General features: G+C 45.9%; 2 protein-coding genes across 3 annotated transcripts in view; one reads left to right on the top strand and one right to left on the bottom strand.

Moving 5' to 3' along the window:
• Nucleotides 1–27,520, top strand: part of LOC149366225 (zinc transporter ZIP3-like) — a 42,538-nt gene that overhangs the window by 2,314 nt on the left and 12,704 nt on the right. The window lies entirely within an intron of this gene.
• Nucleotides 1,204–26,462, bottom strand: LOC149366226 (thimet oligopeptidase-like). 2 transcript variants are annotated; one of them, XM_089549520.1, is made up of 16 exons: nucleotides 25,909–26,462; nucleotides 23,370–23,509; nucleotides 21,653–21,768; nucleotides 19,033–19,202; nucleotides 17,734–17,864; nucleotides 16,714–16,768; nucleotides 14,808–14,972; nucleotides 11,076–11,237; nucleotides 9,705–9,770; nucleotides 8,916–9,020; nucleotides 7,920–8,027; nucleotides 7,376–7,449; nucleotides 6,460–6,691; nucleotides 5,312–5,443; nucleotides 3,466–3,582; nucleotides 1,204–1,578 (listed from the first exon to the last, which is right to left on the bottom strand). In XM_089549520.1, exons 1-16 carry the CDS (start codon nucleotides 26,287–26,289, stop codon nucleotides 1,489–1,491), a joined length of 2,244 nt encoding a protein of 747 aa, XP_089405646.1. In that variant the 5' UTR covers nucleotides 26,290–26,462; the 3' UTR covers nucleotides 1,204–1,488. The 2 variants fall into 2 exon arrangements, with proteins under 2 accessions (XP_089405646.1, XP_089405656.1); XM_089549530.1 differs by having other exon boundaries at nucleotides 17,734–17,846.

Raw genomic sequence — 27,520 nt, 5'->3', positions numbered from 1 at the left:
GATAACATTTGAGAAAAAAAGTTACGGAGACACTTACATAAGTCACTATAAGAGTGAAATGTGACATCAATAGAAGCAACGTTGCTGCTACATGTTTGTGTGCTTGCGTCAGTTTTTTCACCACATACACAATGTAGCTGTCATCGTGTCTTCATATGCACATACAAAATCGTGCGCCCAGCGAGTTCATAGAGTACCTATTTCAACCTGCTTGCACCCCACCTTCCCAGTTGAGCGCTCGCCCCCCCCCCTCCCCCCCCCCCCCCCAGTTTTTAGTTTATATTTTTTGCGCCGTAGTCACGTGACTCTGTGACGTCATCTCCCTCTCGACTAATCAGCGGCTTCTGCAACGCAGGTCATGAAATCGCATGATGTGGAGTGTAATGCTGCCGCATTGAAGTTTTTGATGACTTTTTACTTACCAACAATCCACGTTCAAATACCTCTCTGGATAATTTTTTGTTCCACAACAGGGCAGACAGCGTGGTTTTTGGTACATCAAGTGGTTCGGTGCAGTGTGAAGTTAACATCCCGAAATTCGACCACATAGGGCTCTAATGCACACAGACATCCCACAGCAGTCTTCTACATGTCGCTTCCATTGAAATGCGACTGATGTGGCCTACATTGCTGTGCTACAATGATGTGCCAGCATCGGTTACATCACCTTCCATGCCTTGAAAGAATGCCACTATCATCATCACCAGCCTGACTACGCCCACTGCAGGGCAAAGGCCTCTGCCATGTCTATCCAATTAACCCTGTCCTTTGCCAGCTGCGGCCACCGCATCCCCGCAAACTTCTTAAACTCATCTGCTCACCTAGCTTTCTGGCGCCCCCTGCTACGTTTGCCTTCTCTTGGAATCCACTTTGTTACCCTTAAGGGCCAGCGGTTATCTTGCCTTCGCCTTACATGCCCTGCCCAAGCAGATTTATTTACGCAAACACCAGAATGCAAGACAATATGTTATCCGCATGTGGAACTGCTTTTCGTGTTTCGTTACATACATTTGAATCCTCATCAAGGCCGTCAGCGTTCTCAAATAAATAAACTCTCACCTACTACTTGGCTTCTGCCAGTGACTGCTTTAACACTGAGATCCTACCACTAGCCAATGTTCAAAAATTTTCACGAGACCTCATCATTCGTGTTTATATGCATCACGCACCAATTGTGTTACACACACCACACAATCCACACAATCACGAAAGAAATGAAACGAAACGGCCCTTTAATCCAGTACAACGTACGTAAAAAACGTGTCCACAGTCCTCACTTAGGCACGTGTGTCCAGTGTCCCACAACCGGACACAGCATGGCACATAGAAAGTATATAAAAAGCTTGAGCACTCTTCAGTCTTGAAGTAGCGAGACACAAAAAGCAGACATGGATAAGGCTAAACGTCTTTCTCCCCACTGCCCTTGTGCAAAAAGGAGAAAAGACGCAAGTCTGCTAAAAAGTTCAGGGAAAACTGCTCGTTGTCGCATCAACTCGAAGGTGCCAGTCCCTTGCTCCTGAGGAAGGCGTCCATGGTCGGGTCCCGGCCCAAGAAGTCCCTCAGGAGCTCTTCTGCATCCTGGGTGAACAGACAACCAACATCATCGTTGTCACCTGCTTCAAATGCAAATTCGTTCACGTGGCACAGGAATTAACTAAAAAATTCAGGGGGCACTTTGGCTCTCTAACGTGCTGCAAGGCGAAAGCCTTTCCTGGCGCACTGTTTGGCATTGACTGCGAGACTGTTTGTGCTGTACTAGTGCTTTATTTGACTACACACTTTGACTACACACTTTGACTGCCGACTTTGACTGCATCTTTAGCACAACTCTCTCTCTGCTTTGATGAGTTCGGTTGTATCCATGGCTCTGTCCGCAGTAATGAGGTATGTAATGTGGTCACCCACGGGCGCCTTACGCCCCCTGTCGGAGCGGACGACAACTATTTTTTATTAGTTGTCATCTGCTCCAAAAGGGGGCGTCAGGCATCTGTGGGTGACATCATTACTTCGAATCCGCGCAGTCTGACGTCATAACCATTTTGACCGACCAAAAAGCATGACACCACTGTTGACAACCTTGTGTCGACAACGATGAGGCATTAAAGGCTTTCTCCTTAATAAACTGTTTTTGTGCATAACTATGCCATTTAATGTCCTGTGCCTCACCTCTTTATAAAGAGCAAAGATTGCTCTTTATTTTATTTTTTTGCGACACATGCAATGCCTACTAGCCCGACTGGTTGATAGTCACATTCTATTGGCACCTTTTTGAAGCATAACAACAGCTTAAAAAAGATCAAGTATAGAAGACACGCACAAACCCTCATAAGTACCAATTCTGAAGCAATACCTCAGTCTTCCCACCATTACCTTACTTTATTCTACACAGTACCCAACCTCTGTCAACACCACACAAAGGATCACAAGTGTCCATGCAAGAACTCGCTTTTTTGTTCAGGAGTACTACAGGTGCTATGCGTGCACACATATCATCTGCCTGGACATGGTAACATCTCAGCCACCTCTCGCACACAAGCGGCCTCAAATGCATCTTGGGGAGTATCGTCTCATGTCGCAATGATTGACTAAGTGATCCCCTGACTTCCTGGTCCTTTCTGCCACCAGCTGCAGATTCCACCATTACTCCACCGAAGTCTTGGCCCACTTGCGCGACAAACACCTCTTGGTGATTGAAAGGTGATAGAAAGGTGACTGACTTTCCGCACATTCAGCAAAACAGTTGTCATGCACCAGCGTGCAAGGTACTCTTAACTACCATTGTTGAAAACTCATCCAAACGAAAATTGTACACATCTCAGTGCTCATGCCGCTTCAATCAATGAACAAAAGATGCGATTCATATGACATGACAATACAATAACTCTTGCAAAAGCTAGCACCAAAACCTGACAGACTAGCTGCGTAAATAAAGTACATTAGTATTAAGAATCCCAAAAGGCTAAAGCAACAGAGCCTCACACAGAAAACGTCCCGACAAGCTCTTTGTCATGATAAATGTCATGACAAACTGATACTGTGCACTTGGTATGAAATCCATGGGAGCTTTATCAATGATAAATTCTTTCATATTACCATAGTGAAGCCAGATCACTGTGCCACTGAAGAAGGTAAAACAATTAAATAAGAGCACAGATCAGCCTCATATAGAGCGAAGCATAAAGTCTGAGAAGCTCTAGACCCCACCCACTGTGAACTGAGCCAATAATAGCTGGACTAACACTTGTAAGGTATTGTAACACTGGAACACATGTCTACTATACATGAGAATATAACATATCAGTCGACCCAAGACGTTCTTAGGTGGAGTAGCAGAAAAAAAAAATAAAAAATCGGACATAATGAGACATGATCACTCCTTTTTCTAGTTTAGGCGGCCAATAAAAACATCAAACTTGTGCTCCATGTTGGAGCGACTCTTCCGTAAAAGTCCAGCTTTTTCCGCACCTTTGTGGAGCCAGGCTCCAGGATCTGCCTCCGGTAGTCCATGCCCGTCTTGGGGTTGAGGATGCCCTCCTTCTTGAAGCGCGTCTCAAAGAGGTCCGTGCTGAACACCTGGCTCCACTGTTGGTGGGACATCCAGCCAACGGAGGACAAGCAAAGACGGAAGCACACAAAGACAGGAATGCCGGTTAAAACTGATTGACCCTTACTCCCAATTGGAGCGCTTCGCCTAGACTGCTTTGAGGCAAAAATGTGTGCGTAGACAAGTAACACAATACACGATGGCTGCTTTTTGTACCTGCAGCCTGTATCTGGCCAGTACTGTGCAAAACTAGTTTTTTCAGCTTTAAGGGAGTACACTACCCTAAACAGTCAACTTTTCAACCACTTGCTCGATTTCATTGAAACATGTGGGGCTAGTTTATATTACTGGTGGGACCACCTCTGCCAAATTTAATTATTCTAGAATAAGTATGAAGCAGGTTATGTAACCTTTATGCCAAGGATGACTATGCTTGCTTAGGAAAACTATTGTTTGAAAAATAAGGGTAATTTTTCCAATTTTTTGTGTTATGTGGCGTTGGGAATGTCCAGAGCACACTACTGTGGAATTATTTTGTTTAGTTCTCCTATATTTTGAAAGAATAATAACATATAAAGAATGACATTGGATTTTCATTCTACGTCAACTTTTTTAGTCATTTTTTAGTGTGAAAAAAGGGAAAAAAATAGACAAACTGAGCGCACAGTTGTGTTCCTCATAAAATTTTGCTCCAGAAAACCTGCTACAATACCAATATTATCAAATAATATTCGAATGCTAGCTTTTCTAAGCTGACAGCTCACTGAAGAAACAGGAGATGAGAAAAATAGACTCGTATGATTGAAAATCATCCCATTTTATTTTAAGCACTATAATGTTCAAGACAAACCCCCCCGCTGAATAATGAAATTTGGCAGAGGTGGTCCCAGCAGTGATATTCGCAAGTTTCAACGAAATCGAGCAAGCGGTTCAAAGTTCACTTTTTAGGGTAGTGTCCCCCCTTAAAATGGGTAAATTTACAACAAAACAAGTTTGGTTTATGGGGGGGTTCAACATCCCAAAGCGCCTCAGGCTATGAGGGATGCCATAGTGGAGGGCTCCCTGTAATTTAGACCACCTGGGGTTCTTTAACATGCACTGACATCGCACAGTACACGGGCCTCTAGAATTTCGCCTGCATAGAAATTCAGCCGCCATGCCCGGGATCGAACCTGCGTCTTTGGGGTCAGCAGCTGAATGGCACAGCAACATAATTCAAGTAAAACTATCAAAGTTAGCAGTTGCACAGTAGCATTCAATTACATTTACTTCAGAAAGTTTAACTGAACCACTTCTTATGTGACATGGAACGACCCCTTACAACGTTTTTTCATCCGCTGCACCCTCACATCCATGTCAACTGTATGTTTGGATACTGTACAAGGATGTACTATCGCGCTCAATATGAGTTGCAACACGCGGTCATCGACCGGGGCTCGTTCCGTGGTGTGCCTCCTCCAAACAGTCGCTCGTAATTCTGGGAGAAACTTTTTCCTGAGCGGGCGTGCTGTTGTTTCCTGGAACAGCAGTTTCTCCCAGAATTCCGAGTGACTGTTTGGAGGAGGCACACCACGGAACGAGCCCCGGTCGATGACCGCGCGCTGCAACTCATATTGAGTGCAATAGTACAGCATAAGAATGTATGACAGCAGAGAGAATGTCGCTCTACTGTTTTCAAGCTGCATATATCGACCTTCCTTTACACTTCTGATGATCTCCAAGTCAATTGGGCCGCTTGACAAGAAAAATGAAACAACTTGTACGCACCAGGTAGCCATAGTACTGCGCGTCATAGCCACCCATCAGGTGGTTGAAGTTGGCGGAAAAGTTGGTCCCATCTTGAGGCTTGTAGCCCAGCAGCTGCTCCTGGATTTTGCGGAACAGCTCGGCTGTTTCTGCCTGTGAATGAACAATGAAAGAAAAAAAAGGGGGCAAACACCATGGGTAAGAAAAAACACCTCTCTAACTCAAGGGCATCAGCCCTAAAAATGCAGCCTAATCTTCTATAGCGAAATGCTGTAAAGCATCCTCCACAATGGAATGCTATGGAGGACACAGGACCTTCAGACCCCCCCCCCGCCGCGATTCGGTGAGCTTGAGATCAGTAGCGAAAAGGCCTAACCTCTCTCACATCGCAGCTAACATTACACTCTCATAACCAGCCTGAAATGAAAGTTTTTTTAACCTTGTGTAGAAAGCATGCACGTGACCTTCAGAGCCGCTGCTCAGCATGTTCGCTTTATCTCGATGCGATTGATCAGCACTGTCAACTATCACAAGAAGCAAACACATTTTGAAACAAACGATGCTAAACTCCGGCAAGCAACACTAACGTGGCTGATTGAGGATGGACAGACTTATGACATGAACTTTCGACTCACACAAAAAAATCTGTCGCAACCTTTTCTGTGAAAGGCAATGCATGACACACAACGCAGACACGATGCAGAGATCTGACCATGTCAGGTCTCCGTGCCAGCGTAGGCGCGATGAAGCCCTGCCTTTTCCGCACCAGCAAGAGAGCTTTCCCCCACGACACTTAGCTCTAGCAAGCCAGCTTCCCCGCAACTCTGCAAGAAGGTGCACAGAAGCCATCTTGCAGAGGTGCTCTTTATTGCGTAGAAGCATTTTATATAATTTCTGCTATACTTAGTGTTGTGGTCATATGAATATGGGTATGATATAATTACCTTTTGTGACCCCGCATGAGTTGTGTGATCGAGATTCTCCTGTACATACTTTATTTGCTGCGACACAACATCAACAGTCCCAAAAAGCCAAACAACTGAATTCTGCTGAGAACAAGAATTGGACTGTGTTGTTGTCAGTGTTTCTCTAAACCTGCCACTGCACCCAGGCATCAATGAAGTGTAACACTCAAAGGCAGCCGTTGGGGCTGCTTCACTGATGTGCACCTGGGGCTTGATGTGCAGTTCCAGGTCGAACATGGCGAGTGTGATCTGGCGCAGGTTAAACTGGCCCACGTTGGCGAGCCGCGAGGCAATGAGCAGGTCGGCCAGGTCCTGGGGAAGCGGCTCTCCAGTCGCGTGGTGCTTGGACATGCGGCGCAGCCCCTCCAGGTCCCAGCACCAGTTCTCCAGCATCTGGGACGGGCACTCGACGAAGTCCCGTTCCACTGCCAGACCCCTGCGACGGATGGATCCCACTGTTAGGCCTAAGCGGCGCATCTTGCGGCCGAGACTACTGGATGTATTCTCTGATACTCATTCTCAGGTGGACTACTTGCAACATCTATGGGGCAGAAACGTGGAGGCTAACAAAGAGGGTTCAGCTTAGGTTAAGGACAACACAGCGAGATATGGAAAGAAAAGCGGTAGGGGTAATGTTAAGAGATCGGAAGAGGGCGGAGTGGGTGAGGGAACAAACACAGGTTAAAGGGACAGTGAGGAGAACACTATTAATATTTTTTTTATAGCAAAATCCGATAGTTCGGCATGTCATGGCTTTGTTGCCACTTGGCCGGCAGCGAAAGATACATTTATTTATAAGAAATTTGGATTCGAAGTTGAAAAAGCTTTTCCCGCCGCTCAGATTCAAACTTGGGATTCTCTTATGACGACACAGGACTAAGTGACGTGAAACATGACGTGCACATGACGTAACGCAGACTTTCATTGCAAGCACAGTTCTACTGGGTCTTTTTGTCCAGTAAAGAAAAGTGAAGAGCTGCACTGAACACCTTCAAGGGGACCGGAAATGTCTTTCAAGATTATCAAACAGTTCACAGACACTGCTCCCCACACCCATCCCCCACCCCTACCAGGCAAGCCCACAGAGAGAAGAAACAGAGGAAGAAATTGCAGTGCTCACTCAAACATGGCCAACTCTGTCCGACTGCAGATGTGGTGCATGGTGTGGCCAAACTCGTGGAAGAACGTCTCCACCTGGTCGTAAGAGAGAGAGAGAGAGAGACGGGACCATAGATGTCGAGCGCAGTTTTTCTTTTGTGCCCTGACCTATGCCAAGGCACAACTAAACAACATGATTCGCCACTGTGGCATGAAATAAACAATTACATCAATTTTAAACGATACAGTTCAAAGCTGAGGCGGCCTTAGCACTGGCCCATGAACACCAAAATGCACACACTCATGAACCTTGGACATGCCACCAAGCACTAAAGTCATGCTAAAACTTTTTATAACGCTTGAACTTCTGTCCTGTGCACCACAAGCCCAAGTATGAACAACTCTGGCACAGCTGGCTAGCTTTAGGTCCATCAGAAAACACTAATCCTAGAGGGAACAAGATCAACCCCTCAGCACTGCAATTAGAGCACTCAAGACTCGCCACCTCCTCTGAACACTCGTCTTGAGCAAAGACACCCAATGTTGCCTCGACAGCAGCAACTCACATCGGTGTGCATCAACAGAGAGGGTTTCTCTGCCGTGGGCTTGGGGAAGTTGCAGACCACAGCAACAGCGCCGACCTGCCTCGAGCCGTCTCGCTTGAGGCAGCCAGGCTGCAAAGAGAACAGAGGCACAAGTATCGGTATAGATGTTCCACATCTACGGCATGCAAATTGTGCACTGCAAGTTATGCTGGCATCACCTATAGGTGGCCCAGGGCTTGAAACGACATTTTATAGAGCACACACATTCATGTGGATAGTTTCTTGTTTCCCATGTCTCGAAGTGTCACATCTAGTCCGGCCAGGAGCTACGGATGTCACCAATGCACAACGGAGCTTGCTGCTTGGCACTCTATAGACACTTGTGTGGAAGTCTGTACAACCAGCTCCGCATTTAAGCACACTTACCAGCACTGAGGCATGGAATAAAGGACAACAGGCATGGGATGATTGCAAAGCACTGATCAGAATCTAGCCGCAGGAGGCATCCGAAAAACTACTGGTGAACGAGGTACGAAAACACACCGGCTCAGTCAATTTCAAGAGTTTACCATCTAATGAACAGGCAATTAACGAACTGATCTCATATGGTGTACGTAAAATTGTTTGTGCTGCCAGTGATAAAGCCTGGCGCTTTTATTTTTAAGTAGACACTGGACTGAAGCTTTTCACTTGATATTATCCTTAGCCTCGTGCAATCCCCCCCACAATGGGTATATTTAAGGCAATGAAATAACTTAAAAAATTTAAATGAAATGTCAGGCAATTACCACCTGTCCAGGTCATCATCTGTGGGTGGAGTAACGTGTATAAGGGCTTTCCAAAAAGTTCTGTTGCTTGTTCATTACCGTTCTGTCTAGCCTTGTACACAGTCACAATGTAGCTCTAACTGGCTTTTTTGTTTGTTTGTTTGTTTTTTTTTCAAACAACAACTGCTCCTGGAACACTTTTAGGGATGGGCTGTCTCATGCTACACACAGTCCCTTCGCTTTCGCTCACCTGCAGGGGAATGTTGCAGAAGTGGCTGTACTTCCCCTCACGAGGGTACAGGTCCATGATGAAGTAGCCCAGCAGCTCCTTGGTCTCACTGTCGTTCACCTTGAACTGAAAAACGAAAAGAGTGCACTGGTCCACCCTACTGCCGAGCACAGGCATAAGCATAGAGTATACTGTCCCCAAATGATTTTTCAGACTCCAATAATGCACACTAACGAATGTGTGCACATTCGTTAGTGATACTTCCAAGACTCTGCAGAGTCCAAAATTTGAAAGCTGGAGGGTACCAACCATCCTAGACTGAAGCAGGCTCAATGTGCACATGAACTGACTTTGACAGGCAAGACATTTCTTCATCTCAGTGCTGCTACTCGAGCTACTGGCACTCTTCCTTTCGAGGTGGCTTACAAAGAGCCCGCTAGCTTTGGGCATGCGATCACTACAATGGTGCAACAGCAGCAGTGTCTGCTGCAGCGCAGACAATACTGCTACTCGCAGGTAATGAGGAGCAGGGCTGTTGCCGTAGGTGCTCGCACCTTCCTATATGCTCCCCTCTCTCGGTGTGTCCGGTTGCCACTCTACTCAAAGGTTAATATTTTCCCTAGTTTTGTGTCCAACATCAAGGAAGCAACTTTGCACGATTCTTCCAAAGAAAAAAAAAACAATACCTATTAGAACACGAAACAAGCGATGCTCCAAGGTAATGCATGGGGAGCAGTCTCTCACTGAATGTTAACACTAAGCTGTTCCCTTTCAGCTTAAACTCTACTGTACACATCAGAGCACACTCACCAAGCGAGCCTCAGGGTGCCAGAGGGCAGGGTTCTCGACCTCTTCAAACTTCAGGCCCAGGAGCAGCTGCGCACAGGGGTAGACACAACATGGCAGTTTTCCACATGCGCATGACCGTGGATGTCACTTACGGCATCATTTCACATGTTTCCACAATAAGCTCACAGGACAAGGCACAACAGGTTCATATAAGGCAAGGCCACAGTACTCTCATATTGGGATAGTCGCTGCCATTCCATACTCAAGCAAGCAACACAAACACACATGAGCACAATACGAAAGAAGAAAGGCAAACACTGCACTCGCAATTGAAATTCAAGCAGAAAGACAAGGCTACACATGTAAGTATAGAAAAAATGCCCAAAAACAAAAAAGGAAACTGAGGCCAGAAAACATCTCTGCCTGCCGACAACAGCAGCCAACCAAGGGAACTTCCCATGATCAGAGGCCTCAAGGTACACTCTAAACACAAATACACCTATATGGGAGTAAAAAAGGTGTAAGATGGCTTTTAGTGCAGTCTAGGGAGTGCACTAGAGAACACCTATTACTCCCTTTTCACTCCTTTCTGCTAAACACAAATACACTTATATGGGAGTAAAAAAGGTGTAAGATGGCTTTTAGTGCAGTCTAGGGAGTGCACTAGAGAACACCTATTACTCCCTTTTCACTCCTTTCTGCTAAACACAAATACACCTATATGGGAGTAAAAAAGGTGTAAGATGGCTTTTAGTGCAGTCTAGGGAGTGCACTAGAGAACACCTATTACTCCCTTTTCACTCCTTTCTGCTAAACACAAATACACCTATATGGGAGTAAAAAAGGTGTAAGATGGCTTTTAGTGCAGTCTAGGGAGTGCACAAGAGAACACCTATTACTCCCTTTTCACTCCTTTCTGCTAAACACAAATACACCTATATGGGAGTAAAAAAGGTGTAAGATGGCTTTTAGTGCAGTCTAGGGAGTGCACTAGAGAACACCTATTACTCCCTTTTCACTCCTTTCTGCTAAACACAAATACACTCCTTTCTGTTTAAACAGAAAGGAGTGAAAAGGGAGTAATAGGTGTCCTCTAGTGCACTCCCTAGACTGCACTAAAAGCCATCTTACACCTTTTTTACTCCCATATAGGTGTATTTGTGTTTAGAGTGCAGCTGACACCCCTAGAACCTTCTTTTTCAGCACAGAAAGCACATTAATCTTGCATGTGAGCTGACCTTCATGGGGGAAGAAAATGCACATGCCAGACAAGGTTGGCATGCAGCTGCATGGCTATGTGCAACAACTGACTGTCTTCCTTCCCTTGCCCACTGCTCTTGTCTGTCTGCACTGCCTGCCTGAGTGTAGTGCAGGAAAGACTGCTGCACCCACCTCGTAGATGCCGAAGAGTCCCTTCATGACCACGTCCAGGGGAAAGTAGGCACGCAGCTTCTCCTGGTCCACCCTGTAGTGGCGCTCCTCCACCAGGTTCTTGTAGAAGGCCACGTCCCACACGTGCAGCTCCCCATCAAAGGGAAGCCCCTGGCGCTTGCACTGAGGGGAAGGGAAGGAATATCAGATAACACTGCAGCTCTCTTGTTCAGCCTGCCCACAAGGACAAAGTTCAACGAGATCCACGGTCAGTTGTCTCCATGAGAGAGAGAGAAAAAGGCCTAAGATGGGCATTACGCATAGTGGATCCATACGCACCAAAGGTAATGAGCTCAACCGTCATGACTCTACAGGGTTCAGTTGTAGTATGTAGAAGGACAAAGCTTGTACAGAAACTGCAATTTATACAAAACCTGACCCAGTTACCTTTATTAACTACCAATGAGCATGAAGTCGGTGACTGTGTAATTGCAAAGGCCCAACTGGGTGACGTGAGAATTGTTGATGGCCATTCAACACCAGCTAGAAGACTGGAGTACAGTAAAACCCCGTTAATACGTAGTTGGCGGGAACGCGGGAATAGTACGCACTATCCGGTAGTACACCTTAACCAACTAATAAAAATTTGCCATTATTCACGCCCCAAAAGAGAAGAAATTCAGGTACAGTAAATATCCAACAAATATACGTACATACGTGCACTTTATTCTTGTGCCGCCGACCAGAAATCGGTCATCTTCAGTTGCCGCCGTGGCGGCCGTGCGGCGACAACAGCAGTCTCAAAATTGGAGAGACTGGGGGCAAGCTTTGCTTTGCGTGCTTTAAAACGGGCCAACCAACCGTTACTGCACGAAAAGTCTTTGCAGTTGAGCTGGGCCGCAAACACTTCCGCTTTTTCGGCGAGGAGAGGTCCGGTGACAGGCAGGTTTTCTGACCTTGCTTTTTTCAACCACAGCACTAAAGCTTCTTCCACTTCCGGAAAAGCTGATCCCCTCAAGCGGCACCTCTTCATATTCGATAGGGCCCCGCTTTTCAACTTCTCCCGAGCATTCCAAATGCCGCAGACCGTTGTTAACGGCAAGTCCCACGCACGCGCTTGTGCACTTTTCGTAGTTCCATTTTCAATTGAACGAATAATGTCCAACTTCTCCTTAACTGTTAGCACGCGATACTTCGGTCGCGTAGGCTTCGGCATGGTGCCCACCGTTCGCGTGCACACGGAACAAAGACGCGCTTCGCCTAACTGCAACACATCCACAACACGTCACGCGCGCAGCGAGGTTTCCTCGAGGTGTAGCGAGATCACATGACATGGGTAGAGTGGGGGGGTGACGGTGATGGTTACTGCGATAGGGCTGGCGACGATGCATTCGCGCGCAAGAACGCAGAAGCGGCCGACGCTTCTCAGGCTCCCCATTGACATGGACATCGCCGCGCTCGTCGGGACATGGCCGAAATGGCCGCAGTGTTGAATCGCCAGCGGTTTGCACGTTGACAATGCTCTTTGGAAAGGCGGAAAACGTTTTGCGTAATAGCATGGCGCCAGCCAAACCGCGACGGCAAGTACGCATTAAGGGGGGACACGGCTCTTTGCGGCCGAAAATTGGTCAAAAAATCGCATTTTCAATCTTTTCATTTTCGCGATCCTGAGGTGATTGCGCAGCTATCTACAAATTTTCGTTGAAAAATACCGCCTAATTCATGAGTTATAGCGTTCCAAAGACGTGAAACCGCGCGCGCGGCCCTTTAAATTGAGGTCTAATCGCACCGAACTTTGACTGCCCGCAGTTCGAAAAATACGCGCTCCGCCGGCGCCATTTTGGTTTCGTTTGAAAGGTCTCGATTCAGGCTATTTCCATACTCCGGTTGGCAACTATGAGCAAGCCCAAGCAGCGGCATACAAAGAAACAAAATTGAGCAAAACGCGCTCTGCTATTGGTTCTCAAAATCACGTGACCAAAATGGCGACTTTTGGTTGGTTGACGGCGTCGACCGTTTGCAGCCCGGCGCCATTTTGTGTGGGTCGGGCAGTCCCACTGTCACGGCGAAGTGAGGTTTGTGGGGCGCTAAGTGCGAAATATTTCAATTTACGCAAGTCTTAGTCTAAAAGCACTAAAAGATATTGATCCGAAGCGCGCTGGGAACGCTGTATCGTTGCATCCTTGTGTCTACATTCAGCAGCCACGCTCCAGGACGGTCCGATAACGCCGTAACCGGCGATGCTTAGCCTGACAGCGAGGATTGAACACTCATCCTGAGGGAGCGAAAGGTATAGATACGAAGCGCGTTGTGTACGAAGCGCGTTGTGTACGCTGCATCGTCGTCGCATCCCGTTATCTATAATCAGCCATGCGGCCCATTATCTACAATCAGCGAAGCGCCGACGCTTCGTGATGACCTGATAACGCCACTGACGCTGCTTATAGCGGACGGCGAGAAGTGATCAGGGAGATTCCTGCAGCGTACAGACAGCGTAATCGTGACTGTGCAGATGAAAAAGCGATACCTAAGCAGCTTCGGTTGACAGCCAGCAACGGCGCGCGCGATAGATCGAGATCGCCGATAAACCTGATGACGCGGCGCCAGCGGTGGCCGCGAAACGGCGTCCCTCAAAGCGCGGAATGGGAAACCTTGACGAAATAAATTTGTCTCTCAATATTTTGGGGGGCAAGATGAGCAAAGAGCAGGTATCGTTTGTTAGGGGCTGACTGCAATCACAGCGCCGTTGTGAGGTAGAATCGCGCGCTGCAGCTTGGGGGAGGTCACAGTGCAAAGGCACTCCTCCAAACAATGCCATCTATTCGCCGGCAATTTGCTTGTTGCAACCGCAGTTATGTTGACGGGAAATGGTGCTTTTATATCAGAAACCAGCCAGAACTCACTTCAGTGATTTGTAGTTACCCTTAGTGCCACAAAAATATGCCAAAAACGTTTTTTTCGATTTCTCAAAACTGATATTTTGGCATGCACAGAATTTTGGAGGAGCGATATCTCCAATTCTATATTAGCTATTACTACAATTCTTGTTGTGCTAGAAAGATAAATGCACAGGTTGTGCAATAAGGCTAAATTTAAGCTACTGCTTCCTCAGGAAAATTTTGGAAATAAATTGTTTGTCTCAGTAGTCAAAATGAGCTTTTTCTCTGTAATGTTTGACCAGCTGTAACTTTCGTCCAAGTCGTCCTAGAATGCTCATCTATGCCTTATTGCACTCCTTGGTGATTCTAGATCATTTATAAATAGTAATCTTCTCCACAAGGTCTTATGTTAATAAACCAAACTTCCTCCAAACAAAAGACATATTTTTCATGATAAATACAAAACTTACTGCTGCAGGGGGAAACTGTTTGCAGTTTTAGAATCAGCACATTAAAATGTACAAACAGTGAAAATTTGGTGTAAATCTGTCCATAAATAAAAAAAATAGTTCTAAGAGGGGTGTCCCCCCTTAAGCGGTAGGCAGTTCATGGGCTACTATGTTTTAAGCGGTCAGCCAATACATTGGTTTCAATGGTGGCTACGCCGGGGAATTCACACAACTACATTTTAACCGCAACTACTTGGTAAGCGGGTACGTATTAATGAGGTTTTACTGTATCACTGAAGTACGACAGCTGGATCTGCCCACCCAATGGTGGTGTGAAGCATTTGGAGCATCCCTCCAGCATTTGTGCGACATAAGAGAAGGAACACATGTCTGCATCATTGTAAAACGTGCCCGACCAGACGTACCTCCTCCTCTTTGAGCTCGAGCAGCACCTTCTTCTCCTTGACCCACAGCGGCTGGAGCTTCTCCGCCAATTCGGTGAGGAAGCGCCGCACATTGGCTGCCGAACGCACCATGAGCATCTCCGTCACGTAATCAGCATGTGTCGGGTAGTTCAGGATCTGTGCCTTCTGCAGATGGCAAAGGGTAAGCAAAGAGCGGATTTTGATTCTCTGTGGTGCGATGCCAAATGATGCCAAGACTGGTTGTCACGAAAATACGACATTAGACGAAACATGACATTCGCATAAGATGTTCTCAAATGTCACACTTCTGATGTTTCCATGTTACAGTTGACTCTCAGTTATTTGAACTCAGAGGGATTGAAAATTTGTTTGAACTGCATGAAACTTGAATTGAGGGAAGTCTTTATTAACATTATGTTGATAACTCCTAGCCAAAGTATCAGTTCAAATTAAGTTTAAGGGGGGACACTGGTCTTGAAAAAAAAAAATTTATTAATGAAGTCACAGTTACGAAATCTTCAGGGCATATGTATTTTTGTGTGCTGATTCCGAATATATCATTTAATTTCATGTAAAGCAATTCCTTGAGCACTTATGCAATTTTTATGCTAGTATTTTGCGGAGAGTTTTGAAGAAAATTTGCTGCGGGAAACTCGCTGAAATGTATGCCATTGGGTTCTCTTGACACCAAGGAATGCAATAAGCGTGAAATTGTCTTCCTGCCTATCAAAGAACTTCGGTTATAGAGTTTTGAAGTTGTCGCTTCAGAAATGAGAAGAAAAGTGTGTATTCCTGTGTGTGAAGTGGCAGCTTCAGTACCTTATTACTCAAGTTCTATGAGAGCCAGGATGATAATTTTACCCTTATTGCATTCCTTGGTGTCAAGAGAACCCAATGGCATACATTTCAGCAAGTTTCCTGCAGCAAATTTTCTTGAAAACTCTCCGCAAAATACTTGCATAAAAATTGCATAAGTGCTCATGGAATTGTTTTACATGAAATTAAATGACATATCTAGAATCAGCGCACAAAAATACATGTGCCCTGAAAATTTCATAACTATGACTAAATGAATAAAATTTTCTTTTCAAGACCAGTGTCCCCCCTTAAGTTAAGGGGAACAAAGATCCTAAAGCTAACTTTTTTATTTACCCGCCGCGGAGGCTCAGTGGTAAGGCGCTCGTCTACCAAGCCGGAGTACCCGGGTTCGAACCCGACCGCAGCGGCCACGTTTCGATGGAGGCGAAACGCAAGAGACGCCCGTGTGCTGTGGGATGTCAGTGCACGTTAAAGATCCCCAGGTGGTCGAAATTATTCAAGAAACCTCCACTACGGCACCTCTTTCTCTCTTTCTTCTTTCACTCCCACCTTTCTAACTGTCCACGGAGATGAGACAGATACTGCGCCTTTCCTTTCCTCAAAAACCAATTTACCAAATTACCAATTTTATTTATAGCTAGAATCTCATTAAAATTGCGCACAGATGTGTTTTTCTCTTTTGGTTCCAAAAATGTAACCATAATTGAGCTGGTGGTCTTTGATCAAAAGTTATCCTAAATTCTAGAGTGTATTTAGGTAATTTCTTATGCAGCTTTAATGAACTTTCTCATTGCATTTTGTTGCTTTTAATTACATGAATTGATAGCCAGAGGATTCCCATACTCGATGACATTCTTACTTTCTTTTCTTAGGCCACGTATAAATAGCAATTTACAATTTTATTTCATAAAATGTATTTGTTGTAGCGAAGGAAGCAGTATCCAAGGGTATTAACATGACCATACACCCTACCTCCTCCTTTAGAAAGCTGCGGAACTGCTCTTTAATACAGCTTTTTTTTCACACCTAGTAAAGAAACTGTTGATAGACAACAAGACAGCTTTGTTCACAAGGCCCAGTCACACACCTTGTGTCTAAGGGAGATGGCCTTCTCAAGCAGTGGAATGTTCTCCTTGATGCACCTGTTGAAAAAGAATGCGAAACAAATGGAACAAATCTGCTGTCCTCTTCCTTCTTTCGTTAGCACTCAATCAAATCAACAGCACTAGCAAAGCAGAAAAAAATGGAGGCGGCATCTAAAACAATATGTTGTGACGCAGTTTAAGGGGGGAGCCTGGTCCTGAAAAGAAAATTTTATTAATCTAGTCATAGTTATGAAATTTTCAGGGCACATGTATTTTCATGCGATGATTCTAGACATGTCATTTAATTTCGTGTAAAACAATTCCTTGAGCACTTGTGCAATTTTTATGCAAGTATTTTGCAAAGAGTTTTGAAGAAAATTTGCTGCGGGAAACTTGCTGAAATGTATGCAATTGGGTTCTCTTGATACCAAAGAATGCAATAAGGGTAAAATTATCATCCTGGCTATCATAGAACTTGAGTTATCGGGTACTGAAGCAGCCGCTTCAGAAACAGGAATAGTACACACTTTCCTTCTCATTTCTGAAGCGACAACTTCAAAACCCTATAACTTAAGTTCATAACTTAAGTTCAATGATAGGCAGGAAGACACTTTTACCCTTATTGCATTCCTTGGTGTCAAGAGAACCCAATGGCATGCATGTTAGCAAGTTTCTCACAAGAAATTTTTTTCAGAGGTTTTTCAGAAAATACATGCATAAAAAGTGCATAAGTGCTCAAGGAATTGTTTTACATGAAATTAAATGACATATTTAGAATCGGCACACAAAAATACATATTCCCTGAATATTTTTAATATTTTTTTTTTTTTCAAGACCAGGCTCTCCCTTTAACGGGAGGTTACTGTCTCGATGACGCAATGTTCCTCTGCGATCACAGATATTTTCCGAGCTCTACAACCTGTAGCTTTTTTAGCTGAAACCTCCCTTATCCCCACCACTTCCTCTCAGTATCAGCCACTGAAATTTCCCCCGCCTGCAAGCACAAACGCACACATACACACCTGGACTCGCAGGCATGGTTGACCTTCCTGCGGGTCTCGGGGTCGGCCGCCATCTTCATGATGGGCAACACGTGTGGGTGCTTCAGGGTCACCTTGCGCTTACCAGACTCCACCTGGGAAGGGTTACGAGACTACTGGACATCAGTGACAAGAGCGGACGGTGCACAAATCAAAGAAACACAGTCCTCATGCCTCCAGCCAAATTGCAAATACCAAACACTCTAAATCACCTCCTGCATCTTTATGTCGCCTCATTTTTTTTCTGCAAACAACTTGCAATAAAATCCAAACACTGCGCTTTGAAAACCCACTGGAAAGTTGGAGAAAAAGAAAGAAGGTATGGAAGGCTTCATTGTTTTATTCACCAGGTTCATAAGGCTCGAACCTTAAGCGTGGAGATTCCATACAGCAGTTTTCCACGTGGAAAATGGAGGGCCAGTCTCCAGACCAAGAAAACACATCACCCTTTATGCCTCCAACTGGACGCCTCTACTCAGATGAGAGAAGTGTAGCTCCCAACTACCTGTACACTTCTTCCTTTCCTGACCCGCATTTGTTCCTATAGTGACAAAGAGGTTACTGACCCTTATAGTTCAGAGTTTTATTCAAAAACTAAAGTGCACAAAAAAAATGGAATATGAAGAGATCTGTCAAGTGGCCCACTGATCAACTTCAAAGCAAACGGGTGGGTGCAATTATTCTTCAGTGCTTGCAATGGGAGAGGAAGAAGTGAGCTTGGGCAGGGCATGTAATGCGAAGGCAAGATAACCGCTGGTCCTTAAGGGTAACGGAGTGGATTCCAAGAGAAGGCAAACGTAGCAGGGGGCGGCAGATAGTTAGGTGGGCGGATGAGATTAAGAAGTTTGCGGGGATAGGGTGGCTGCAGCTGGCGAAGGACAGGGTTAATTGGAGAGACATGGCAGAGGCCTTTGCCCTGCAGTGGGCGTAGTCAGGCTGATGATGATGATGATGCTTGCAATAGTGGTTCGGTGGCTATAACATTCCAGTGCTTGCACACTACACTCTCATCCACTAGCCACTGCTGGCCACCTCACTTGGCAGCTCTGAGCCCATCACACTGTGCACTCTTCTTCTAGCCTCCTCACCACCCCTGCTTCTTACCCTCTCACTGTCGCCGCGGCAGCACTCGTTTATTTACTCTTTCCTTACTGTTACATCTCGCCAAGTCCCAGTCATGGAAACCCTCGCCTGATCCACTGGGTTTCCCCAGCAATAATGGTCACCACAAAAGAGGGAAGGGGGGCAGAGAAAAGGCAGGAAGAAAAAGCTGCAACGCACCATCTCCAGGCTCTTGATGAAGTCCTCGGGTGTGCCCCGCAGCTCCTCCTCGGTGAACTCGAGCACCGTGTTCTCCTCGTTGCAGTTCTTGCTGTACACTACACCGAGCTCGTTGATCTCGTTCTTCAGCTGCTTCACCTGCTTCTGCACCTTGGCGTCCAGGTGGAGGCCTGCACAGGAATGGCAGTGACTTCATGGTCAAATGTTTAGGAGAATCCCCCTAGGTGGAGTAGATTTGTAATAAGGAAGCAATTACTCATTGGCATCCACCCGAGCGCAGCCATACGGCTACAAAGGAAAGCTATACAGCTTTCTTAGAAACTTCGTAGTTAAAGAAAAATTTGTCCTGCTCCGGGACTCGAACCCGGGACCACCGCTTCACCGGGCCAGTTGCTCTACCAATTGAGCTAACCGGGACAGCAAGCTTAAGGTAGGGCGAGAGCGAATTGATCAATAACTCGAAGTGGGAACAGTGTTGGCCAGATGTTTAGGGGAATCCCCCAAGGTGGAGTAGATTTGTAATACGGGAGTAATTACTCATTGACGTCCACCCGAGTGCAGCCATACGGCTACAAAGGAAAGCTATACAGCTTTCTCAGAAACTTCGTAGTTAAAGAAAAATTCGTCCTGGTGCGGGGTTCGAACCCAGGACCACCGCTTCACCGGAGCAGTCGCTCTACCAATTGAGCTAACCGGGACGGCAAGCTTACTGTAGGGCGAGAGCGAATTGATCAATAACTCAAAGTGGGAACAGTGTTGGCCAGATGTTTAGGGGAATCCCCCAAGGTGGAGTAGATTTGTAATACGGGAGTAATTACTCATTGACGTCCACCCAAGCGCAGCCATACGACTACAAAGGAAAGCTATACAGCTTTCTCAGAAATTTCGCAGTTAAAGAAAAATGTGTCCTGGTCCAGGGTTCAAACCCGGGACCACCGCTTCACCGGAGCAGCCGCTCTACCAACTGAGCTAACCGGGACGGCAAGCTTAAGGTAGGGCAAGAGCGAATTGATTAATAACTCGGAATGGGAACATTTCACCAACACTGTTCCCACTTCGAGTTATTGATCAATTCGCTCCTGCCCTGCCATAAGCTTGCCGTCCTGGTTAGCTCAATTGGTAGAGCGACTGCTCCGGTGAAGCGGTGGTCCCGGTTTCGAAACCCGGACCAGAAGCGCATTTTTCTTTAACTGCGAAGTTTCTGAGAAAGCTGTACAGCTTTCCATTGTAGGTGAATGGCTGCGCTTGGGTGGACGTCAATGAGTAATTACTCCCTTACTGCAGTGACTTCAGAGTCCTTCGGGATGCCAAAGCCACACCAAAGGCAAAAGTGACAGCTGAGGACGAGCATGTCTGTAATTTACCTCCTGGCCTTCCTACATGATGCTAATGCAAAGCCACATACTAACACTTTGTGCTGGTGCTTTGTGTTTCCAGGTCTGCATCAAGCCAATCATAATTTCGATAGCAGCACTGCTGTAGGACCAGCATAGAATGATTTTCTACAAGTGCACTAGTCTGAGCACTAATGCTGCCAGCTTTTTATGCAGGAAATACTTTTGGATGCAATTACGTTTCTTGCCCTTTCTCTGCCAGAAATTATACCGCGGCCCACAACAACCAATAGAACAGTGCAAGATTGGAATTCGTTACCGGCATCTGTTTTTTCCTCGCAAAATTTTTCTGATGCGTTAATCATCTACTTACCTGCTAATAATGCTTATATGTATGCTTTGTATCCGTGTGCTGCTAATATTGTATAATTTTATTCTTTTGGTTATGTAACAATGCAAATTCCTTCCTGCTTGGGCCAAGCAGTGGCCTGCAGTATTCTAAAATAAATAAATACAGAAAAAGCCAGCACCTGGAGTGCTCTTTTCATCAATTAGGGAAAAAATGGCTGGGGGGTGGGGAATACCATGAATTATATGCATGATAGAAGCGAAGAGATGGCATGCTTATGTGCACAGACCCCTCACTTCATTCCCCCCAGCAACAACTTCCCTGTTTCCCCCAATTCGGCCAACATTTTTAATTCCCCCAGCAACGGCTTCCCAGCTTTCCCCAATTTGGCCAACATTTTTAATTCCCCCAGCAGCGGCTTCCCAACTTCCCCAATTTGACCAACGTTTTTAAATCCCACAGCAACTTCCCTGTTTCCCCCAATTCGGCCAACATTTTTAATTCCCCCAGCAACGGCTTCCCAACTTTCCCCAGTTTGGCCAACGTTTCTAAATCCCCCAGCAACAACTTCCGTTTCCCCCAATTCTGCCAACATTTTTAATTCCCCCAGCAACGGCTTCCCAAATTTCCCCAATTTGGCCAACGTTTAACCCCCCAGCAACAACTTCCCTATTTCCCTCAATTCGGCCAACATTTTTAATCCCCCAGCAACAACTTCCCCATTTTCCCCAGTTCAGCCAACATTTTTAGTGGTATATTCCAGACTACTCCCCTGATTTTCCCCAGTGTGTAAAACTTCCCTGGTGGTAACCCTGTTTTCCTGGTTACTAGGCACTCTGAGAGTATGCGTGCTGGTGGGCGTGCCATACATAAGCCTTTCATGCTCACGCATGGGATGAGAATTATTTCTGATAACTGCCATGATTCTGAGACTCACCATCCCGCTTCCGGAGCTTGATGAGCCTCTCCAGGAATCTCTTCATCTCCGGCGACAGGGAGCTCGTGTCTTTCTTCTCCAGCACAAGCAGCTTCTCGAAGATGTCGGGACGCATGCTGAACACAGGGACGAACAAGACAGGCACAAGTATTAGGAAAAAACACGAGTGACGCGACTCGTGCACGTTGATGCTCCTAAGTAACTGCCAAATTATCATTTTTAAAGCTTTCTTGGTACATTGTCGTGCTTGTTCATTAGAAACTGTGTGTTATATACATAAACTGTAGTGAATTACAATGAACGCGCCTCAACTATGATGAACGCGCCTCATGTTGCCTCAATGGCAGATGAAGAAGTTGACGACGAAGTGCCGGCGCGTGGCTCCAGCTCTCTATGTCTAGACTGACTGATTTTGCTGCCGTCCGCTCAGCTGTTTGGTGAACTGTATCGCCGAGTTCACTAGTACACGAACCCCCTTTCAAAACACTAAAATACTCTCCATAATCAAACTATCTTCCCACCTTATATCTGACTGTTATCCCAATCTTAAACAGTTTCTTTTATTGTGTGCCTATAGCTTTCTGTATGTGGCTTTCCTGTAAACATACCCCGCGCAACTGACAGCGTATCTAAACAAACTACAGGAAGCAGAAAACGAGACTGCTTCATGGAGAGAATGTGTGACCTTAGTTTGAAAGGGCAAGAGCAAAGATGAACAGCTTCCCATCTCAAGCCACCACAAACATCTGTGGACCCTGATCATCTATGATCCAAAAGTCAACACAACTGCATATCAGCGAAGGACAATGACACCTATATTCTGTGGCGATCGCCCATTCTTGAGATGTTGTCCTTAGGTACCCCGCTTCCTAGCCAGGTGTACCATTCAACTCATGCAAAGCGCTGATTTAAAGAAGTACAGGTGACCAAAGAGGAGAAAGACAAAAACAATCTAACACAATTACTCACAGGTTGGAATAAAACCGCAACTACCTGAAGGTATACAGTTCAGTGTGTCCACAGTCCTCCCAGGCAACGAACCTGCAATAGGAGCTCTTTCTTTGCCACTAACAGAATGGCTACTGGTGGAAAACACGATTACTTTGGTTGGTTTGGTTTGGTTTATGGGGTTTAACATCCCAAAGCGGCTCAAGGCCATGAGGGACGCCGTAGTGGAGGGCTCCGGAAATTTCGACCACCTGGGGTTCTTTAACGTGCACTGACATCGCACAGTACACGGGCCTCTAGAATTTCGCCTCCATCGAAATTCGACTGGTTTTCGTTTTGTTTTGCAGCGTTCTCACACCTATCAAAACCACCACTCCGAAAACATAACCTTGGAAGTCTTTTCCACCAACGATTCTGAGTAAGGCTACAAATGAGTGCAATTAGTACTACAATTAAGCACATAATGTTTCAAAACTTCTTTATGCAACAACAGTGATATGACAAACTGAACAGATTTGGTATGCTACTCAGAGCAATTCAAACTCAGCACAAAGGACCCCAGGTGGTCGAAATTTCCGGAGCCCTCCACTACGGCGTCCCTCATAGCCTTAGTCGCTTTGGGACATTAGAGCCCATAAACCAACCAAACCAACCAAATTACTCATCACTTTTATCTTGAACTGATATCTTTACACTGAAGTCCACAGAGTGAAGACTCTTGCACGTGGTCGCAGCAGTCAGAAAGATGGCCATTATTCAGTCCACTCACTCGATTTCAACCTCAAACTCATTCAGCTTGTTTGAGAGATCAGCGCTGGCGTCACGCAGCTCCTTCTTGGTCGAAACATACATGGGCAGGTCCAGGTAAAGCCTCTCATTGGCGAAGATACGCTGGGCCTCTGCCATTTCCTGCATTGTCAAAACATGTCGCGCACAAACCGCATTTCATCCGTCAACTCTCTCTCTAGTCTCTCTTATTTTTCTCAATCCACTAACAGAAAAAATGTTAACAATGTTAACAGAGACAAAGGTAGAGGCATTGCCCGGAAGACTGGCTTGCTGTCATTTTCAGCGGAATCCACTCTTGCTCAGTTCGCGTCACTTTCGGCCGACAGCGTCACATGGCAATAAAAGAATGTTCATAGATTACAGCAGCGATGGTGACTAGATGTAAAAGGCATGCAAGATATTTTAGCACAAGCATTTTTTAGCACAACCATTTCAGTTTTTGCGCAATTTCCTGCCAATCAGAAGTAGTTGCGAGAGATTCGCTTCACCTATTAAACAGTATAGTTTACTTCAATAGTAAGGCGTTCCAAGCCACGACAGGTGCAAAGAATAGAGAAAATGCCTGTATGACAGGCAGCATTGTAATGCTGCCACAAAGTTAGTTCTTACCACAAAGTTAGTTCTTATTTCAAGCAGAAATTATAAGTGGATTGCTAAGATTTAGCAAAACTTTATTCTGTAATAACACGTTTCTTCCACTTTAACATTTCCGCTGCATCCGCTTACGTACAGCATTGAGACAGCCTGGACGTTGTAGGATTATCGAACAGAAACTTTGAGACACGGACGACAAAGATATAAATGGTTTGACCCCCACCATTTGCTCTAGTGAAATTATTGATTCTTTATCAATGAAATTAAAAATTTCAAGTAACTATACTGCAATGTGTAGGTGCTATTTTCTTATTTTGTTCCTGCAAAAAATACATCTGCAATTACCTGCTATTTTTTCTTACACTGAGCTATCTGCCTTAGAGCATCACCACAATGTGGCGAGACCTGCCGCTATCTTTAATGTTGCCACAAGCATGAAAACAGCGGTAAACTAGCGACGACAACAATCATTAGTTGAGGCTCCCAAAATATACTTTAAAAAAGCAGCGACTACTATACAGGCATTAAGGCTGCTGCAGGAATTGAGTGTAGCAATATGGATCTATTGGCAAACATTACTAATGGCAAGTGACATTTGACATCTCCTTTCCAGAGAAAGAGGGGAGCTTCGCCTCACACTTTATTTTATGCAGTCCTGTCTTCGTGACCCTATATTATAAAAAAACGCACAGAGTGAAGAAGAATATAAGGCCAGGCTCTGTATTTATTTCGGATACTTATATTGCAACTTCAGTATTTCAAGAAACCAGAAAAAATGTTGTTCTGCTTGATATGCTGCAAACAAATCTTTTCTCAATATGTCAAGTTGTCTCATGTGTGCGTTGGCTTGTTCCTAATAGAGTGCCTGAGCTCAACAATAAAGGTCGGCGGCATCACTGCAGCCAGAAAAAGAAAAGATAACTAAAACAGTGTAAAGATAAGGCTACATGAAGACAAACCAAGCATTGAAGCACATGCACTTCAATGCTGCTTTGTGCATGCTGTTCGAAAGCCTACGTAGAAAACTTCGCTGAACATCTGTGCAAACCAGCGCCGATAAGGCGAGCTAGGTTCAACACTTCAGTGCAAATCCAACTGTGCAGTGCTTACTGCAGCGGGCGCAAAATTTTTGCACCGTCTCTAGTGAACGGCCGGCTATGCGAAAACATCAAATATGCTTTTCGTGCATGAAATATCACTGATCCTAGGCAAAGCAATCAGTAAAGCGCACTTGGGGATCATGGCTGCATACATACATCCACTTCTGTAACATCAAATATGCTTTTCGTGCATGAAATATCACTGATCCTAGGCAAAGCGATCAGTAAAGCGCACTTGGGGATCGTGGCTGCATGCATACATACATTCACTTCTGTCCAGACCATTACAACATTCATTAGGCAATGACATGGTACACAGCATCTGCAAAGTTTTGCGCGTAAAGTGAAGTGTTCTGCCAGCCAGCAAAACTGAGCATGCGTCACTCAGTGAAAGCTTGGGGTAAATTCCTCGTTGGCGTTGCTTAGTTCTCCTCGCGCTCCGGATCCCTCCTCTGACCTGGCAGTCGAAAAACCGCCGTTTTACATTAGTATACATCCGTGGAAGGATGTGAGGGGCCCGAGTGTGTCTGTATGTGCATCCTTGAACATAATGCTGACACACTCGGGCACCTCACACCATTCCACGGGTGTAAACTAATGTAAAACGGCAGTTTTTCGACTAAGCTAATGTAAAACGGCAGTTTTTCGACTGTCAGGTCAGAGGAGGGGTCCGCTGTGCTAGGAGAATTAAGCAACGCCAACGAGGAATTTGCCGGCTTAGGCAAAGTTTGTGGTCTACGAGCAACGGAAAATCGTCGCAGACACATAAACAAAGACACATACAAAAACTTTTGTCACTGCTTTTTCATTGCATTCATCACTCACCCCGAGTACGGAGTCGAAGGTGATCTCGTCACCCTGCAGAGCGCCGATCCGGTCGAAGATCTTTCGGCCCTCGTCCATAATTTTGGTCGCCCTGGCGCGGAGCTCCTCGGGCGTCACGTTGAAGTCCCATTCCCTGAGCAAGCCTGGAGCGGTGCCTTTCTCGGCGTCCATGCTGAACAACTTTCCCCGGCTTTCGGGCACGCTAACGGCAAGCGAGGAACGGCAAAACTGCCTCGTTGACGACTGCGCTATCCTAGCTAACGGGACCCCGGCTTCAGTAGAGGCGCCGAAAGCAGCTGCAACTACGACGCTCGTTGTCGGCGACGATTTGCTGCTCCTCGCTAGTCGTGCGGCAACGAGACGACCGATAGCAATGCTCATAAATGGATCCGCTCCTGTTTACTCCCGGCGGATGCAAAGCTTTTTATCGAAGGCCACAGCGGGCGGGCAGCAAAAGCAGATGTGAAATGAGCGCGTTAGCGGTGATATGGCACAAACGCCGGTCGTCGACCAACAGGCACAGGCCATAGAGAAAGATATTGGTAAAGAGCGGACACTCCCATAGGGCCCAGCGGCCCATTTGACTGCAGCGCACCAAGCGGGCGGAGTCTCATAACATCCGGTTTCGGTTTCAACGCGCGCAGTTTGAATGGCTGCATGCGCTGCGCCTCGCTGCCTGGGACGACTTCCGGTTCCGGTTTCAGGGGCGCGCGGTTTGAATGTTAGCATACGCCGCGCCCCGCTGCGCCGTTGGCAGCGTATAATTAAATAGATTTCGAGTGCTTTTGACCAGCCATGAACGCAGCTGCATCACAGCCTTTGCCAAATATTAGCACTCCACAAAAGACACCAGGTTTTGAGTGAAATGAGAACATTTATTTTGTGCAACACAAACAAAGCCGTGGGATGCGGAAGATGGTTCCTGGCCTCCTGCTCAAGGTGATCCTGTTGCGGCACCACGGCATACAGCAGGTGTTGCCGACGGGTGGCATCACCTGAAAAATTCGCAAGTATGGTCATTCTCAGTCACCTTATATTGTAACTCTGTAAACAGTGAAAAGGTGCGAAAGCGGCGAGGGAACGAAATTACGAGCGGAGTAAACATGTTTTTGCGAAACTCGCGTGCTGAACGTCGTTGCGCAAAGTACAATACACATACCGTACTACACGGCAGATACCAATCAGCTTTTTGCAAGCATTTCTACATTCCCCGACGTTATTGTCTGCCTTCTAAAACCTAGGTGGACAGCAGAGTACGCGGTTTGTTCGAGAATATTTCGTACAAAGACGGCCACAACACGGACTACGAACCAGAAGTACTCAATGTGTTAGGTGCACTGAAAAATACACGGGTGCAACGTATGTCTTAAGAAGCATAGCAAATTAAACTATCGGCTTAACAGTTCTTGGTTTTCAAGCTCTTTAGAGTTTAGAAAGCCCGACGCGTTGCCTTTTTTTGCCGGTTTTCAAAAGCGCATCCCTGTGTTGTCAATGCACGGGCGAAATGTGCGTTTCCACGAGCGCAGATAACGGACTCTTTCACACGTACTACATACATACATACGTACTACAAAAGTAAGGTTTTTGAGCTTTTCGTGCGTCATCTTTTTTT

The sequence above is a fragment of the Amblyomma mixtum genome, chromosome 1 (assembly GCF_055824585.1).
Source record: "Amblyomma mixtum isolate Tamu chromosome 1, ASM5582458v1, whole genome shotgun sequence".
NCBI classification, from domain to species: Eukaryota; Metazoa; Arthropoda; class Arachnida; order Ixodida; family Ixodidae; genus Amblyomma; species Amblyomma mixtum.
This window is presented reverse-complemented; position numbering and strand designations above follow the sequence as displayed.

What these genes read in the sequence shown, in the direction of transcription:
- LOC149366226 (XM_089549520.1), bottom strand. Translation starts at nt 26,289, where the DNA reads ATGAGCATTGCTATCGGTCGTCTCGTTGCCGCACGACTAGCGAGGAGC. An exon ending in AACCATGCCTGCGAGTCCAG is followed by an intron (nt 16,769 to 17,733) that starts GTGTGTATGTGT and finishes CTTTTTCAACAG; the next exon opens with GTGCATCAAGGAGAACATTC. An exon ending in GGCACCCTGAGGCTCGCTTG is followed by an intron (nt 9,021 to 9,704) that starts GTGAGTGTGCTC and finishes TTCGTTTTTCAG; the next exon opens with TTCAAGGTGAACGACAGTGA.